Source organism: Limulus polyphemus, unplaced genomic scaffold, assembly GCF_000517525.1.
Source record: "Limulus polyphemus unplaced genomic scaffold, Limulus_polyphemus-2.1.2 Scaffold66, whole genome shotgun sequence".
In the NCBI taxonomy this organism is placed as follows: Eukaryota; Metazoa; Arthropoda; class Merostomata; order Xiphosura; family Limulidae; genus Limulus; species Limulus polyphemus.
Window position 1 is genome coordinate 920,445 of NW_013665676.1, and position 17,931 is coordinate 938,375.

At 32.8% G+C, this 17,931-nt stretch overlaps 1 protein-coding gene across 3 annotated transcripts in view; it reads left to right on the forward strand.

Moving 5' to 3' along the window:
- The first annotated feature begins 2,202 nt into the window (after positions 1 to 2,202).
- LOC106465210 overlaps positions 2,203 to 17,931 on the forward strand; it is a 19,495-nt gene continuing 3,766 nt past the window's right edge. For 2 of the 3 annotated variants that reach the window (XR_002612014.1, XM_013925414.2), the window contains exons 1-4: positions 2,203 to 2,281; positions 6,166 to 6,286; positions 6,738 to 6,887; positions 14,749 to 14,880. Coding sequence is in view for 2 of the 3 variants with exons in the window: in XM_013925414.2 (XP_013780868.1) it covers positions 2,214 to 2,281; positions 6,166 to 6,286; positions 6,738 to 6,887; positions 14,749 to 14,880 (471 nt within the window). In the remaining variant the exon portion in view is untranslated. Of the gene's footprint in view, positions 2,319 to 6,165; positions 6,287 to 6,737; positions 6,888 to 14,748; positions 14,881 to 17,931 lie in introns of all 3 variants that reach the window. The other variant, XM_022393474.1, reaches the window with a different exon arrangement.

The following is a 17,931-nucleotide window of genomic DNA, read 5'->3' on the forward strand; positions in this document are numbered from 1 at the left end:
CGGCAAATTTCGCAGAATTCGGGAATCCCGCTTTCAACAGTCAACAGAATAATCGTGCAGTTCAGGAAACACGGCAAGGAAACAACTGAGCAACGTCCGGGTCGTCCTGGTCCATCGGAGAGGACGAAAAGGGCTGTAAAGAGGAGCATCGAAATAGATCCCAGATTAACGACTGCAGAAGTGGCCAAAGTTGGTGGGCTGAGCCCGAAATCTGTTCAACGGATTCTCCACAGATTGGGTTATCATTGCAGAGCAGCTAGACGGAAGCCCTTATTAAGACCTACTAACATAGTCAGACGAAAGAAGTGGGCAAGTGATATGATGACCAAGCCTCTAGACTTTTGGAAGACCGTATTGTTCTCAGACGAATCAAGATTCGCTCAATTTTCGGACAGTGGAAGGATATGGGTCTGGAGAATGCCTCACCAAGAGTTTTGGCTCAACTGATTGCAGCCAACTGTGAAGCATGGTGGTTTCAGCGTGATGGTATGGCGAGCTGATTGGGTTGGTGGGAGATCGAGCTTAGTGGAGTACGTTGGCAACATAAATTTTGCGAAATACGTCGAAATATTGGAGGAAGGACTCTTGCCACTTGATTCCTCGGATTTCGTGGACAAGAACACAACGTTGTTCCAGGAAGATGGAGCAACGTGTCACATTGCTTGAAACAACCAAAAGTGGCAGGAAGAAAATGGTATCCAGAAGTTGCCCTGGCGGAGCCAATCTCCTGACATGAACCCCATCGAAAACCTTTGGGCCATACTCGACCGGCAAGTCAAGAAACAACCAAAAAAACCAACTTCGATGAGCGATCTACTCCAAGTTTTGAAGCAAGAGTAGGCGAAAATCCAACAATCTAAAATTGACGAGATGATTCTCACGATGGCCCAAAGGATCAATGAACTCCACGAAGCGAAAGGAAGATCTACTAGATATTAATTAAATTATAAATATATCAATTCATGTGAATATGACTGAAAATTTTCATTTTTTCTGAAAAGGTGGTGTCTATTTACTTGTGACCACGCTGTGTATTGAGCGAAACGCCTCGTCAATAATGTATATGGCAGCAGAGTGTGGTTGAAATACTATTATACTTTTCTTCTTCTTCTTAAAAAACAAAAACAATATCTTATGACAAATATAATTAATTTTAATTCTTCGCGAATGTACACACGGTAAAATTTCTCTATAAACATCATATTTACTGCTGTGAAGTGGTTCTTTCAAATTATCAGGTGAAAATAATTCAACATCCATCACACTTAAACGAAAACAATTTATTTCTTCTTTTAACGTTATTAGAAGCTTAAAATCTGTTGCAACTTGTAGGGGCCTGGCATGATTAGATGGTTAGAGTGCTCGACTCTCAATACGAGGGTCACGGGTTCGAATTCCCGTTCCTCCAAACATTCTCGCCTTTTCAGCCGTGGGAGCGTTATAATACGACGGTCACTCCCACTATTCGTTAGTAAAAGAGTAGACCAAGAGTTGGCGGTGTGTGGTGATGACTAGCTACCTTCCCTCTAGGCTTTCACTGCTAGATTAAGGATGGCTATCGCAGATAGCTCTTGTATAGCTTTGCGCGAAATTCAAAATAAACAAACAAGCAAGCAATTTGTAGGCTTAAGTTTTTAGCTACTCTTCTTAACTATACTGTACAATGTAAATTTTAACTTATTAATCCACTCTTGAAACAACTCATTTCTATTTAACCCCACTCAACTAATTAATTATTCATGGAACGTCTTTTTTAAGTTTTCAAATCGAATATGCTAGAACTTTACATCGCATCCTTAGAACAAGACTTTTATATCATATTCTTTGAGTTTTATAGAATAGTGCTTCTCAACCTTTTCCGATATTATTCACCTCTATGCATTTTCACTAGAGCTCACTCACCCCAAAACGAAAAATGACAAAACTACTAAACTAAAATACAAATTGCTTTATTGGTAATTAATTATACATTAAACCACAATTAGAATGAATACTACACAAAATAAACAAAAATAAATATGTATAAGAATTATGTAAACTACAGATTTTTAAATCCATATTACTGATTAAAAGCACTTGCAGATACATGATTTTCATCACAATTTTAAGCCTATTTGTTTCCAATTCCTCGCTAGCTTTCGGCGTTTAAACAGTAATAATTTCTATCCAGTTTTAAAATTTTGTTTTAAAACAATTGTAGAGGTCACTAAGAAATGGCAACTTCGATGCTCGGTTTTAGTGCGCGTTATCTAGCTTACTTTGCTAACAAGTTTCAAAAAAGGTGAAGTAATGACATACTTTCTAAAGAAATTAAAAAGGTAGACGAGTAGTAAGTGTAACTATAAGCGTAAATTTCCCTATAGATCTTTCAGAATTTTATGATTCTGATTTGGGTGACTAACTCAGTAATGCACAGCAAAACATGCGTTTTGTACTTGTAACATTGTGTATATCATTATGTTCCATTGTATAGTTGTACATGTAAATTGTAATATTGATGAAAAATACAAATATTGCAGGATAGTTTCTCATAAATTACCCAGTAGATTTTGGTAATTTGTGTCTTTTTTTTTTTAAATATTTCTTTTAAAGTATTTACACGGAAATCACCTTTCATTTTAAATTTAACAACTTCAGAAAGGGTTCGAAATATGTTGTTCATTATTGAATTTCTTAATATCGAACTCGACGTGTACATTAAATTTAAATATCTCAAAATTTATATTTTCTCTTGTTCAGTATTAGTTCATGTGCATTATCAGGATGTGCACAGACCTTCCCTGCACTTGAGTTATAGTGGAACACCATTCTAGCACTTATTTTGATAGCTGGAATGGCATTCCTGCACTTTTTTGGGGAACCTTTTTGACAATGAATATTTTTTTTTTTTTTTTACTAAATTACAGCAAAGGGTGTTCAAATTTGACCACAGATAAAGGCTCGAAAACACTATGGTTCAGTTCCAAAAAAAAGAATAATAATTTTTGTAGATCCAATTGTATTGTATTTCTCTTCCTTGTGAAATCTCTGTAAGCAGAAAAACTGGATGCTCTGTCTGCCTCAGAGGCACATGCTGCATAAAGTTCTGCCTTAAATGTGATATTCTTGGGTAAACATAGTAAAAAAACAAAAGCAAAGGTTTGCTTAAATATATTATTGTGTATTAGCAGTTCTGTGAGTACAGAGTACAAGGGTGCAGAATGAACTTTGGCGACCCTGACTTTGAAAGCCTGAAAACATTTTTTTTTTATAATTTATGAGAAACAACAAAGGGTGTCTCAACTGAAACACTTTCTTGCTCCCCCCATGATTTTACTGAACCTAAGTCAGCCCTGTCACATTGTTTGTGTTCTTGTCATGTTAACTGATATTTTGAAATGGATGTATATATATATATATATATATATATGTATTTTTTAGAACCATCTACTTACATATGTTTCCTGTGGTATTTTACTTTTAGAAATACAGAAAATTAATATACCTTGAATAATTGTTATTTATCCATAGCAGTATATTTTCTCAATAGTATATAGAGTATCAAAAGTGATATAGCATTATGTCTAAATGTTTTAGGTGAAAAAAAAACAAGAGAGGAATGGGAATTTACTATATTAAGCTCATTTCTGACAATTACACTAAATAATCCTCCTCATTTAATTTTATGATCCTTATAAAAAATTTGGAAAATTAATTGAAGAAAAGTATATAAAGAAAATGAATGAGACTGTTAGAATACTCTTTGAAATATGCTTGAAAATTATAATCCATCAAAATTCACTTGTCATGGTGCTCAGAGTGTTTTTGAGTGATTTTACCTTCACAAAGAAATCAATTCCTCTCAACTTTCACTTGTTTTGTCAGATGAATCTTCATATATATCACTAATTATATTTTAATTCACATCTGCATTTAATGGGAGTGACCATGTTTTTGACACTTGTCAAAGGACTTACAAGTTCAAAATGTAATTTATTACCAAAGTTGAGTTTTATGCCATCTGTGAGTGAATGAGAGAACTAAGAGATCACATACAGTGTGATGTATATAAATATATAAAAAAGTTGTATAATGTGGGAGCATTACCTTGTAATATGTATATTTCCCATAATGTCTTTCCTATTTAAAGGATTAACTTAGCTTGGTGTTTATTGTTATTCAGAGAATGACTGAATAATCTCTATGTGATGTATCATCTTTCCCATCTTTTTTATTCTTATGTTGTTATTATTGTTACTAGATAAAGCTGGATGATTAACCAAAGTTACAATTAAATTGGTTAATGTCACAAATATAATGAACAAATCAAAATTAGTTTTTCCAGGTTTTACTGATTCTGATTATTCTAACTATCCAAGTAATTAAACTAAAGTATATGAAAGGTGTCAGCTGATGATATACACTTGTTTTTCTTGGAAGTTTTGAAACATTTATCATTGATTTTTTAACTTTAACAATATTAGGCTTAAGCATTAACATATTATATTTTCTTAATATAGCACTTTAAAGGTTCATTTCTAACATATACTCCAAGCTAACTAAAATGATCACAGGTATGATTAGTTTAGAGTTCATCAGTAAAGAATTACTGCCATTCGTATATGATGCTCTTTGTTGTTTCTGGGTATAGCTAAATGGAATAACAGATAAACTAAACCATTATAAGAAGATATGTTATCCTAAGTAGTATTGTATGTCATACACAGTGTAGTAATTCAAAATTATTTTTTTACCCTCTGTCAGTGCAATCGTGCCAACCAAAACCCATTGTAATTTGAATTGTTTGTGTATTAATTTTTCCCCTTCACTACAATTGCAATTAAACAAATATCTTCAGAGTTCTATGGGGTCAATCTTTTGACCACATCCAAGACCATGTTTAAGCTAATCAAACACATAAAAGTTCATTGGAACTGTATTGGGACACTTAACAAGTATCTAGTAATGGAGATTGCTGTAATTCTAGCTTTTTTGGCCATCTTTCTCATGAAATCATCCATCAGTTTTAAGGTTTTTCTGAGTCCTTGTTATACCTAAATCTGTGCTTATTATCTTTTTAACAGTGGCATTTGAGCTTGGATGGTTCCCCTTTGTAACCATAGCCTTCACTTAGCAGATGATGTTGCTTAGGGTTGGTTTGGAATGTGGCTTCAGAGTCCATTACTGCTCTAAGTGCCATGTGATTTTTTTCTTTGGAAAATATTGATGGTTTTTTTCATCAAAATTTATGTCCTTTGCATCTTTATTTTTTATTGATCTTTCTATACAAATATCTTTTACTATAAATTGTTATGACAAATACCTCCAACCATAAATTTAACTGTGGTAGCATGGTACTGTAGAATGATTGGGAAATCACTGTGAACCATATGTATAGTTACTGAATATGATTTCATGTTTTGCATCTGCAATAATGCCATTATGTTAGTGTAGTAGGCCTGTCATGGCTTGGTGGTTAGGGCACTCAACTCATAATCTGTGGGTCAAGAGTTCAAATCCTGTCACATAACATACTCACCCTTTCAGCCATGGGGACATTATAATATGATGGGCAATCTTACTATTTGGTTTGTAAAGAATAGCCCAAGAATTGGCAGTGAGTGGTTTTGAATAGCTGCCATCCCTCTAGTCTCTCAGTTCAAAAACAATTAGGGGCGGCTAGTACAAATAGCCTTTGAGTAGCTTTGTGAAAAATTCAATGAAACAAGCATTAGTGTATGCACAATGTTTTTCTCAAGTGCAATAAGCCCCTCTATATTTGGTTCTTTTTGTAATGGACCTTCACTCTTTTTTTAAAAGTATAATGAATCGGAAATCTCCACCACCCTCCATTAAATTACCTGTACAGTACCTTACTTATCAGTTCCAGTCTTCAGGTATGCATTAACTTGTAGTGTGATTGTAATAATTGAAATGCATCCTCAGGTATTTATGTTTGAGTTGATAATTATGAAATCAAGATGCATTTTATTCCTTAATGTGCATGATATCAGTTGAATAATAAATCTATATCTGATAAGTAGTTCTCCAGACTTTCCTTTGTTTATCTCTATATTTTTTCCAGATACTCATTCTGTAGCTGGCCAATAGCAGAGGTAAACTTGAATTATTATTTATTTATGATGTTAATTCTGTTCCTATTTTCCCTTCACACTTTCTTTATAGAATGCTAAGAATGTTTCTTAGGAGTTTCCCAGGACATGCAGTACCCGGGAAAATTTTAAAGTTTGGTACAGTAAACATGTGTCTTGTAGCCCTTTGTACCAACATTTCTGAAGAGCAAAAAGTAAGTAATCTAGCTGGTATGAAGTAAAATAATATAAAGTAACAGTGGAAGATTATATATGAATAAAGCAATCGATTTTGAAAGAACATTTTTAGGATTAATTCATTTCCTGCAAAAAGTAATTAGTTTGATATGAATTACTTTTTTAAAAGATCTTGCAACATATTTATCTATTTGATAGAAAGGTTGAAAATTCGAAGTGCAGCTACTTCAATAATTATGAAGAAAATTTAATATTATTTTTTGCCAAGTAAATTCGTTGCACTCTAAATAAAAATGTGCCTTGTGTAAAATGCCCTTGAATATGTATGTAATTTTGGAAGAAATTGTGGTTATTAGATTTTGAAATACTAGCTCAAGTACATGCACAGCATGATGATGTTGATGAAATGTTTTTATTGCAACAATTTTTTGTTATTCTGACAATTTGCTCATATCATTATCAAGTAAGGATGAAAAAGATGTTTCTGGAAGCAGTTTGAACCCTCTTTCTCACGAATTCCTTATTAAACAAGCGTGTGTGTGTATGGTAGAGTCAGCAACCTGTGTGGTTACACATGTGACACAAGCCATTCTTGATGGTCAAGAAGAATACATACAGGTACGCATAAATGAAGCGACTCATGAAGGTTAAGCTACTAAAAGTTTAGAGTTAAATTCGGACTTTTTCATCTGTACGAGAATGTAAAATATTTAATTTTCTTATAGATAACTTAAATTTATTAAAATAGCTTGAACATGTTATAACAATCTTTTCCTGATTGCGCATGTCATTTATTGTTTTATTTCAAAATTGAGGGTGTCTGTTTATTGTTAGATGGAGTAAACACTCATTCTTTTAAGTTTTGTTATCAAAGAATGTTTCTTTAATCATTGTTTTCAGTTTTTGACAAAGTAAGTAAGTTACAAGCATCTGTAACTGGTTTTGTAAAATTTTACTATTAGCTACCACTATAGGAACTCAAGAAAAGAGTGAAAGTTTACATAAACACTCAGATATGTCAGTTCATTACTTTATGTGTGCAGAAACTATTAAATTCTGAAATTTTACTGTTAAACAACATTTTCACATGGTAATTGAAAAATGTAATGTTATTTCTGTAAAGCCTTTTAGTGCCAAAAATTATTTTCTTAAATTTATATGAGTTAAAAATGGAACAGTTATGGCTTGATTGTTTAGTCAAAATATGTTTAGGCTAAAATCCAAGTAAAAGTTTTCTTTGCAATAACCTAGCAATCTGTATTGTAGTAGTGCCTCAGATATTATGGCATCATATGCCAAAACTATTAATTTATCTATTGAGAAGCTGCTTGCTGTAAATTTTCTCTCATTTCTTTACTTTCCCATCTTGCCCATTCCCATGCATCCTCTTGTGTTCCTTGGCCCATGTACCCTAATCCTCTTCCCACCTCTATACCTACTCTTGCCATCTTCTTTTCCAGAGAGTTTGCCTTTGTCTGTCCCACCAGTGAATACCTCCCTTTTTACCCAGTCAGCTTAGGTCCTATGGGGCACTTCTTTTCGTTTTTGCTAACCTTTGGACTCACTTTGCTGACAACCATTGGGTCACTCAGGTTCTTACCCATTGTCTCTCTCTTCACATCTTTTCATCCTCTTCCCCTTTTATCTACTGTTTTTCCTCCACCTTCTGATCCTCAGCACCTCCACTGTCTTGAGGACACAATGTCAGAGCTCTTGGTTTTGAATCTCATAGAGAGAGTCACTTGTCCCTCCCTGGATTACTATTCCAATCTCTTCATTGTTCCCATGAATACTGGGGTCTGACATTCCCTTCTCATTCTTTGCTGAACCACTTCTGATGACTCTCCAGTTTTAGATGAAGGGGTTTCTTCTTAATAGTTTTTCCCCCAGTCTTTGGATGAAGATGGCCCATGTTTTGGATATCTTTTTATCTCATTTCAATAGCACCATAATCACAAAGTTTCCTTTGGTTTGTCCACTACGATATGCTATAACAGTATTGGGCCCTATCATTTGATATGATTTTTGCTCTTGTATATTCATCCAAGTCATGAGGGCTTTTGCTCACCATATCCACAGTTTGAGCCTTTGTTTTCATTCCTTTTTGGACATTTGGCTACTTTTTGCTTTTATTCTATAAACCTTTTCTACAGCCACATCCCTTCTCCTCTGAGAGACTTTTAGTCTGGGATGGCTGGTCTTATTTTTGTGGTTGCTCCTGACTCTATATTTCATCCATCCCAGAGTCCTTTTCTCTTTGTGCCTCATTCGGGTTTATTCTTCTCCATTTTGTCTATGATTCATGGAGTATTTGGTCACCTCAGCTCTTTTGGTCCCCGATCCCACATCTGGCTGCTTTAGTTGTGGACAACCTCAGCCTGTATTGATCTTTTCTGTATATGTTCTGTGCTATCTGCCTTCACCTACGTGTTTTGGTGATGTTCCACAACAATCCTTGTATAGTCCTGTTGCTAGCACCTTATTGGCCAACTCTGTCTTGAGTTTCTCTTCTCCAGTGATTGATATTTTAGACACCTCTTTTTCTTTTGTCATTGAGGTTGTTCCTGCTCACACCTTCTACATTACTCTTTCATTCCTATGTTCCCACTGTAGAGGTGGGATTTTCTGCAAGACAACTATGGTGGTACATGTCCATTCCAGACTGTACCTTCCATGGACTATCATGGAATAAACCAGTACCAGGGAAGTGCCTCCCCACTTACCAGGTTCATGCATGTTGGCTTTTCAAAATAGGTCTTGTAATAGGCCATTTAACTTTCTCCAGTAAAAGATCTTTGCAGTGGTTAGGTCTGATTGGGTCTGAGTACCTCAGTGTAGTCTCCCCAATGCAAATCCACTTCCCTGTCTTTAAGTGGAACATGGGAAACTTTCCATGCCAAGTTTCTAGATGCTGGGCTGGTCAACTCACCAGTTATGCAATCCACCCAGAAAGAATTCAAGTGAACAACCCAATACAGTGGGAAGTAGGGCAGGGGTGTCCATGTCAGTGTAGTGCAGGTCACCCCTATTCTATTGTATGCCAATTTCTTAGTATTTTTGATGAGCTGGGTGGGACAAGGTGCTCTTTTCAGGAGACAGGATCCTCTTAATCCCCATTCCTATATGTATGATGAGAAAATTGTACAACACATACCAAACCATACAGTCTAATTATTGTACTAGCCACACTACATCTCATGTCCAGCCAGTGTGTTGTGTGCAAAAGCTTGGTTTGTCTGTATGTATTTTTATTGCCCATCACTGCAACACATTGGCTCGTTTTTGTCTTCCTACTTTCATGCTTTCATCCAGGTGAAAAGTATATCCTACCTGAGAAGGATGCCATATCCCATAAATGTTGCCCCTCTAGTAAGCCCCTGCTATTGAGTGTGATGCTCCATAGGCTTTCTCCTTCTGAAGGGAGGCTCTTCTAGGTTTCTTGTTTGCACAATCTCCTCCACCACATTGCTGTAGGATTTTAACTATTGTGTGCAGAGAAGTCAATGGATTATTTCAGAAGTTCACATTTTCCTTACCTGAAAATGTATTTCTTGTAGATACTTCGTCTGCACACCTTCCCACCCTTCTTCCCCATGCCCAGTGCACATTATTCTTGCCTTGTCTAAGAATGAAGTTAATTTCAAGTGTAAGTGCTTATGGGGATCTACTGCACATGGAGAATGTGTTGACCTCCTATTGTGGAGGGCTATTTCCACATGATGATTACATTATACTAGAACAGTTTGTGTCAAAACGTGTTTTAGGTAGGAGATAGCTCAAGGCTAGTAGTGTGTGCAAAATCTCAACTGTAGGCATGCCAAAAATAGCTGCTGGGTGCAGAGAGGTAGGTATCTATGGGAAATGCATTTTCAGGTAAATAAAATATGATCTTAGGACACGAGGGAAAAAATAATTCCAATGATGCTTGAATTATTTTTCCCCAAATTGAGTTTATTCTCACTTCTTAGTTGAGTTTATGAAACATTTTTTTTAAATTTTCAAAGTGGCATATGCTAAATGTGGTTCAAGTAAATAGCCAAGACCAGTAAAAGCTAGTACTTCACGTAAAGGGTGTGTACCAGAAGTAAAATATTTAAGTAATAAAAAAAAAACTTGAAGACCCTTTTCTTTTAACTTATAAACAACAACTTACAAGCTGAACTACCTGATTGAATTTTGTCTTCAGTTTTTGAATCGGTGACTGTATGACTCTCACCTAGTGTGTGCTCCAACACACTTTAGTTATTTGGCATTCTTAAAATTCAGTTTACCTAGTAAGTTAAAACTTTATGACTGTTTTTTTACACTTTGAACATTTTACGTAGTTATTGTCTTAACGAACAGTTTGGCATAAATCTGGAGAATCTGTCAGTAATACTGAACTCAAGTTTAGTGGAATAACTTTAGCTTCTTTCAATAGCTGTAACTGTTTATCAACTTTTAAATATAGCTAATGAAGTTTTAACAGCTTTAAAAAGCTTAGTAAAAATAACATAGTTATTACTAAATCAGGTAAAGGTAATTGTGTAGTCATTTTGGATGAAACATAATATTTATGTAAAGTTGGTAATGTCTTTAGTGATTAAACTGAATTTGTAAAGCTTGATCAAGATTGTACTGACTCTGGATAGATAAAATTATAAAGATATCTATCAAAATGAAAGAAAGATTTGCTAACTGAGGCACAATATTGAGAAATTAGACCACAAGGTAGTTAGTCATCAAGAGTTTTTCCGTAGCCTTCCTAAAAATACACAAAGAACAATTTCCATTAAGATCTATAGTTTCATTTATTGGAACTTATAATAATGCTTCAGAAGATGTTTTAGCTGTTCTCCTGAAGAAATATGCTACTAATTAATATATTTTGAAAGACAGTTTTGAATTTTCTAATGAAAATCAAAACTTAAAGTTTGACTAGACTACTGTGACCCGTTGGGTCACCCACTATTCAGAGGTTATAAAGAATTCAAGCTGATTTCAATATTGCACCGAAATGAAGGTTTATTTTGAGATAATTTACTTCAATATTTCAATCCATTCGTGTTATTCAGAATTCAAGAAAAGATATTTGATTGTTGATTGGGAGTAAAAGGAAATACCATTTCATTTTTCAAAGAAGATGGGAACATTGACAGGGAAATATATTTGAACAAAGTTTCGTAAAGAGCACGATCGGTAGTGTGATGTAAAATTACTCGTACTAAAAATGTTCATAAAAGTGACCCGAAAAACATCGGTAACCCGTAGCCCGATTTTAACTAAACTTGTTTCATTTTGTTTCTATTCTCATTTCATTACAAATATGGTGCTATTGTGCACCGTTTTTGCTGTATTTAATTACAGACAAGCAGGCAATCTCAGAGTTTTAGTAGTATATAGATAGTAAGGTGAAATTCAAAATTTAAAGTTTGATTGTAAGGTTTATTATGCAATTTTTTTATATTTAGTGCTTGTATATTAACAATATAGTAATGTCTAGCCTTTATTTTTAAAGACAATTTTAATGAATTTTGCATCTAAAGAATCACACTTTCAGTTCAATGGGTAATCTTTAATGATAAAACTGATAGTGTAGCTTTGGGTTATGTCTAAAGTGGTTCTTTCTGTAGCTAATATTTTTCTTGTTTTTCATGGAATACAAGGTTTGGCATGGCCTAGTGGTTAGGGTGCTCGATTCACAATGTGCAAGACATGGGATCCAAACATGCTACTTAGTATGCTTACCCTTTTAACTGTGGGAGGGGGGGGGGTATTATATTGTGATGGTCAAGCCCACTATTAATTAATAGAGAGTACCCAAAGAGTTAGTGGTGTATGATGTTGACTAGCTGCCTTCCATCTTGTCTATCACTTAAAAAATAGGGACATTTAGCAGGTAGCCCTTGAGTAACTTTGAATGAAATCCAGCAACAGAAACATGAAAAACAATGGTTGGATGATTGTCCACAGTCTTTTAAATCATGATATTATTGGATGTATGTTGATGGTACTTCTGCTGTTATTATAAACTGAAGCCACATTACTCAGTTTTCGGACTATTTTGAACAGTAAATGTTAAAGTATTAGATTTACTGTTTAACATCAACAAGACCACAAACTTGCATTTTTTGATACATTTATTAATAATTATGTCAATAATGTTGAATGAGAAGTTTACCATAAGAAAACATTTGCTGGCATTTATTTTAATTTTACAAGTTATATACCAACTATGTAAGAAAATCTTATATGAATATTTTAGTTTTTCTTGTATATACAATCTCAAGTAATAATGTATTTATGCATAAAGAACTTTGTAACATCAGATATTTTCTATGTGAAAATGACTTTGCTATTTACATGATTGGTCGAATAATTTGGATTTTTTTTGAACAAACAAAACTAGTAAACTACTGATTTAAGAAGTTCCTAAGTGTCCAGTTTATATGATCTTATCATATATATATATATATTAGAATGTATTTTTTGTATATTAAAAAACTTAGCTTCCTACCTTGTAGTGTATGCATATGTACAACTAAGATGCATTTTTTAAACCTGCATGTTGTCTGCAGTATTTCTTCAGATATAAAGATCATATTTCTTCATTGAACACATCAAATGTAGTTTATCAGTTTCTTTGTCCTTGTTGTAAGCAAAGTTACATCAGTTTTTCTATAAGAAAGTTGCTGATGCGGATGAAATAACATTTAAGAACAACAAATACATCAAGTATATTGGAAAATGCCCTAAGTGAATGTGACATATTCATCTGTTCAGATTATTTAAGATCTTAGCAAGGTCTAATAAACTAAAGCCAAAACTTAATAAGGTTAGTTCAACTTATAAGTCGTTGCTTATCTTATAAGTGAAATATTTATGCAAAAACAATGTTTTGTTTTACACTAATATAACATGTCTTTAGATATGCTTTTCATATTGAGTTTTATGACTTCTGTTAAAAAATCTTTTATATTAGTTTGTCAAATATTTTCAATCGACATGAAATATCCAGTTTACTTTTGAAACCAAATAAGGTTACAGAAAGAAAATATTTAGTTAACATTGGTCGTAATAACTATGTTGTCGTACCTACATAATTTTTAAAATGCTAAAATATAAACAAGAATGTATTTAAAACTAATTATTGTGATATCTTCAGTGCTACCATTACTTGCACATTATTTTAAACTTGTAGTTTCAGACATTAAAATGAGAAATTATGTACAGTTTATGAGTATTAGCTAGACTTTTTAAATTTTGTATTATACAATTGTGTGTTATTACAACAGTTACTAGAAAGAAAACATTTTCAAACTGAGTTATAAGGTGGAGTTTTGAATTAAGATATTATCAATATAAATATTGTTATAATGTGTTCTATCATTGGGTGGGTTCTTTTGGATTAGTTGGTAAAAATAGTGATAAGTCTAGCTCAAGTAACAATAATGTATTAATTTATTTCTTCAATAAGCATTTGATAAAGTCACATTCACTTATTGGCCTAATTTCGTAAATACATTTTTCAACATAAACTCCAAAACTAATGTAGACCTATCTTACTTAGCTTTGATTGATAAACATGCTAACTCACTGAATAACTGAATATATGTGACAACTCATATGACTAACTATGAATAACTTTTCTGACACTGAACTCAACCGACTTAATCATTACTAATTATTCATATTTATATCTTTCCCTAGCTTCTCCTTCATATCTTTCATGATCTTAATGTCATTCACCCTCTAGCAAACATCTGTGTTAAAACACTGAAAATATAGCTTACAACAATAGAATTAAATAGACATTCTTGCACATTTGAGGTCTTATTTATTTTTGTCTATTGTTACACAGATTAATAGAACATTCATAAAATATATGAAATGGTTTAAAAAAAATTACCAAAAATACCCATAATGGTGGTTTTAGGTCATATTCAAGGGAAGCACAATTTTTCAGATGAGTTATTGAAGCTATTAATTCGTAATCAACTAATGTATTGAAATATTTTTAATGTAAGGTGAACTTTGTTTATATTTATATGAAGTATTAATTGAAATAGCTATTCTTTTAATTCTAAAATTTTCTCTTTTTATTTGTGGCCAATTTTGTGTCAGACATTTGATGTATTTTATAAATTGTATATAGTAAAAATATTAAATGGTACTACTTATGTAAGCAGAATTGAGTATATGTGATTTTTTAAGATTTTTCAAACAGAAGTTTATGGGAAATAGTCAGGTTTATCAAAAAAAGAATATTTTTAAATAAAATAAAATACATAGCTATATTGCTGTGTGTATTATTACTGATTAAATCTACAGTATATTGCATAGTTTTAATATTAATGTTGCATCGTAATGTGACACATTGTCACGTGTAAAAGATGCATTAGTAAATACTATTACAAAAGATTAAATTTTCTGCACTTCATAGTGTTAGTTACTACATATTTAATTCACTCATAGATATTTTTCTCACAAAAACTTGCAGGCATTGGAGAAGCTGTTAACTTTGATGGAATACAATATTGGAGCTCCTGTTAACCCAGTAATAGAAGATGATATCTGGCAGGATATTATTGCAGCCAGATCTGAAGTTCATGAGAAGAACAAAAAACTTATTGTAAGAAAAAAAGGGGGGGGGGTCATTGTTGTTTATAAAGATTTTCTAATGCTCATTTTTATTGTTTTAGAAATCTTTTGATTGACACTGTAGAATATAATTGTTACAAAGAATAATATAAATGTTACTTTCATGAAAATCTTCAGATTAACACAATAGAATATAATTATTACTCCCATGAAAATCTTTAGTTTGACACAGTAGAATGCACTTGTGACTTTTTATGAAAATCTTCAGATTAACAAAGTAAAATGTAATTGTTACTTTCATGAAAATCTTTAGATTGACACAATAAAATGTAATTGTTACTTTCATGAACATTTTTAGATTAACACAGTAAAATGTAATTGTTACTTTCATGAAAATCTTTAGATTAACACAGTAAAATGTAATTGTTACTTTCATAAAAATCTTCAGATTGATACAGGTGCTTTGCCAATTATATATTATGGTCAATTTGTGACAGATTTTAAAATTTATTTTTCATAAAAAATATACTACTTATGCAAGACCTAATAAGCCATTGTAAATTAATAGGTGATGTGGTATAGACTACCTTTTGTTGGAAGTGTTGTGATAAGAAAATATAAAAAAATTAGTTTTGGTTCTGCAGTATGCAGTAAATTTTCATTGTTTATAATATTTCATTTTGCTTAGTACTCTTACCATACTTTCCAATAACAGTATAAACTGTTCTGATTCTTCTTTTATTAATTAATTTCCAGACTAGTAATGATTTTACCAGTTTCATATATGTTATTAAGTCAGGGCTTCACGTTAATTAACACTAACACAATAGATTGGGACAAGTAATAAATATGTTCAGACTAATTGCAAACATGACACACTAGACCAGTGACTTAATATTAGAATTTGTTTTATTTTTTTACCTTATGATGTACTTGTATATTTGATGTCTTCCAGTACAGAAGAAGCAGAACAACTTTATAACACTATGGTAAAATTTTCTGTTTAAAATAAAGAAACTTTGATTAATTTTGGTATATTCTTCATGAAAACTAAATAACATAATGTTTTGGGACAACATGGGACCTATTGGTCCATCTCGGCTGTTCCATCCTCTAAACTAAACTAAAACTATTAATAAATAAATTTAAAGAAAAAATCTTAAAGCCAGCCCTTATCATTCATATACTTATCAAGCTTTCTCTTAAACTCACTTAAATTTCTGTTTCCAGAACATCCGAAGGAAACCCATTCCAAAGACCAACCACCCTGTTAAAAAATAAAATTGTCTTAGCTGAAGATGACTCCTACCCTTCCAAAATTTATACTTGTGTCCCCTAGTCCTACTATTCTCACTGTTAAATATAGAAAAAGATGATGCGTAAACACTACCAATTCCCATTACAATCTTAAACACCCCAATCAGATCCCTCCTAATTCTTCTTTTTTAAAGAGAAAACAATTTGAAAGACAACTCCTCCATCCCAGGCACCATTCTAGTAACCCTCTCTGAATCCTCTCCATCAATTCAATGTCTTTCCCAAGGTTAGGAGCCTAAGACTGAACACAATATTCCAAATGTGGCCTAATCAGTGACCTATACAAGAATAGTATAACCTCTTTCAACTTGTTTTCAATATTTCTGTAGATACAACCTAAAATTATATTTGCCCTACCACTAGCAACAGCACACTGCTTGGATGACTTTAGAGACTGATCAACTATTACATCAAGATCCCTTTCCTTCTTAACACTATTAAGGTTATTCCCATCCAAATTATACTTGTAATTCAAATTATGATAACCCTCACGCATTATCTTGGATTTTGTTATAATTAAAACCCATCTGCCATTTATTTACCCAACTCACTAAATGATCTAAATCCTTTTGTAAATCAGCAGCATCCTCTTCACAGCTATCAACACCCAAGACCTTAATATCATCTGCAAATTTAAGTAATTTATTGACTATCCCTTCATCTGTGTCATTGATATAAATCAAAAGGAGCAAAGGTCCTGAGACTGAGCCCTGGGGTAACTCACTTGTGACATTAATCCAGTTTGACTGAACTACATTTGTAACAACCCTCTGCTTTCTTCTTTCCAATTTATCCCCCACACCTAGAGAGAGTGAATTTTTTTTACAATCATTTTATGTGACACCTTGTCAAATGCTTTCTGAAATTCCAGATACACCAAATTTACACCCGTAACATCATCTACATAAGCAGTAACCTTTTCAAAAAATGTTAAAAAAGATTTGTAAGACAAGATGTTAGTGAAACCCTGTTGACTATCCAATAAAATTCTAAACTTTGTTAAATGATTTTGCAAAACATCTTTTAACAGACTTTCCAAAACTTTTCCCACAACTGATGTAAGACTAAATTATTGGGACAATTTTTATCACCACCCTTGAAATGAGGAGTTACATTAGCTAACTTCCAATCCTCTGGTACCTGCCCACTATTCAAGGACTGACAAAAGATAGTATTAAGTGGCTCACGTATCCAATCTTTAACCTCCTTCAAAACCCTTGGAGAAATATTATCTAGCCCAGGAGCTTTATAATTTTTTTCTTAACAAGCTAAGAATTAATGCAGCCATCTAGTTCAATCTTGTTTCCATCTATCAGCTGTTCCAGATGTGGAATACTGCTTAAATCTTCATTAGTAAAAACTGAAGAAAATGCTAAATTTAATAATCCATCCATCTGATAATCATCATATGCAAGCATTCCTATATCATCCCTCAAAGGTTCTACCTAACACTTTTTTACCCTTAATGTATTTAAAGAAATCCTTACTGGTAATTTTTACATTTTCAGCCAATCTTTTCTCATACATCCTTTTTGATGTTTTAATTTCCTGTTTCACTAACTTCCTTGATCTTTTGAATCTCCTGTCATACCAGTCAATTTATATTTCTTAACTTTATGATGCTTTTTTTAATTTTACCTCTTCTACTCTTTTGTGAGCCAACCTGGTTTTTCACTTGTAGCTACCCTTTTTTTCTGAGGAATATGTTTATATTGAATACTTAAAAATTTATCTTTAAACATTTTCCACATCTGATCAGTGTCTC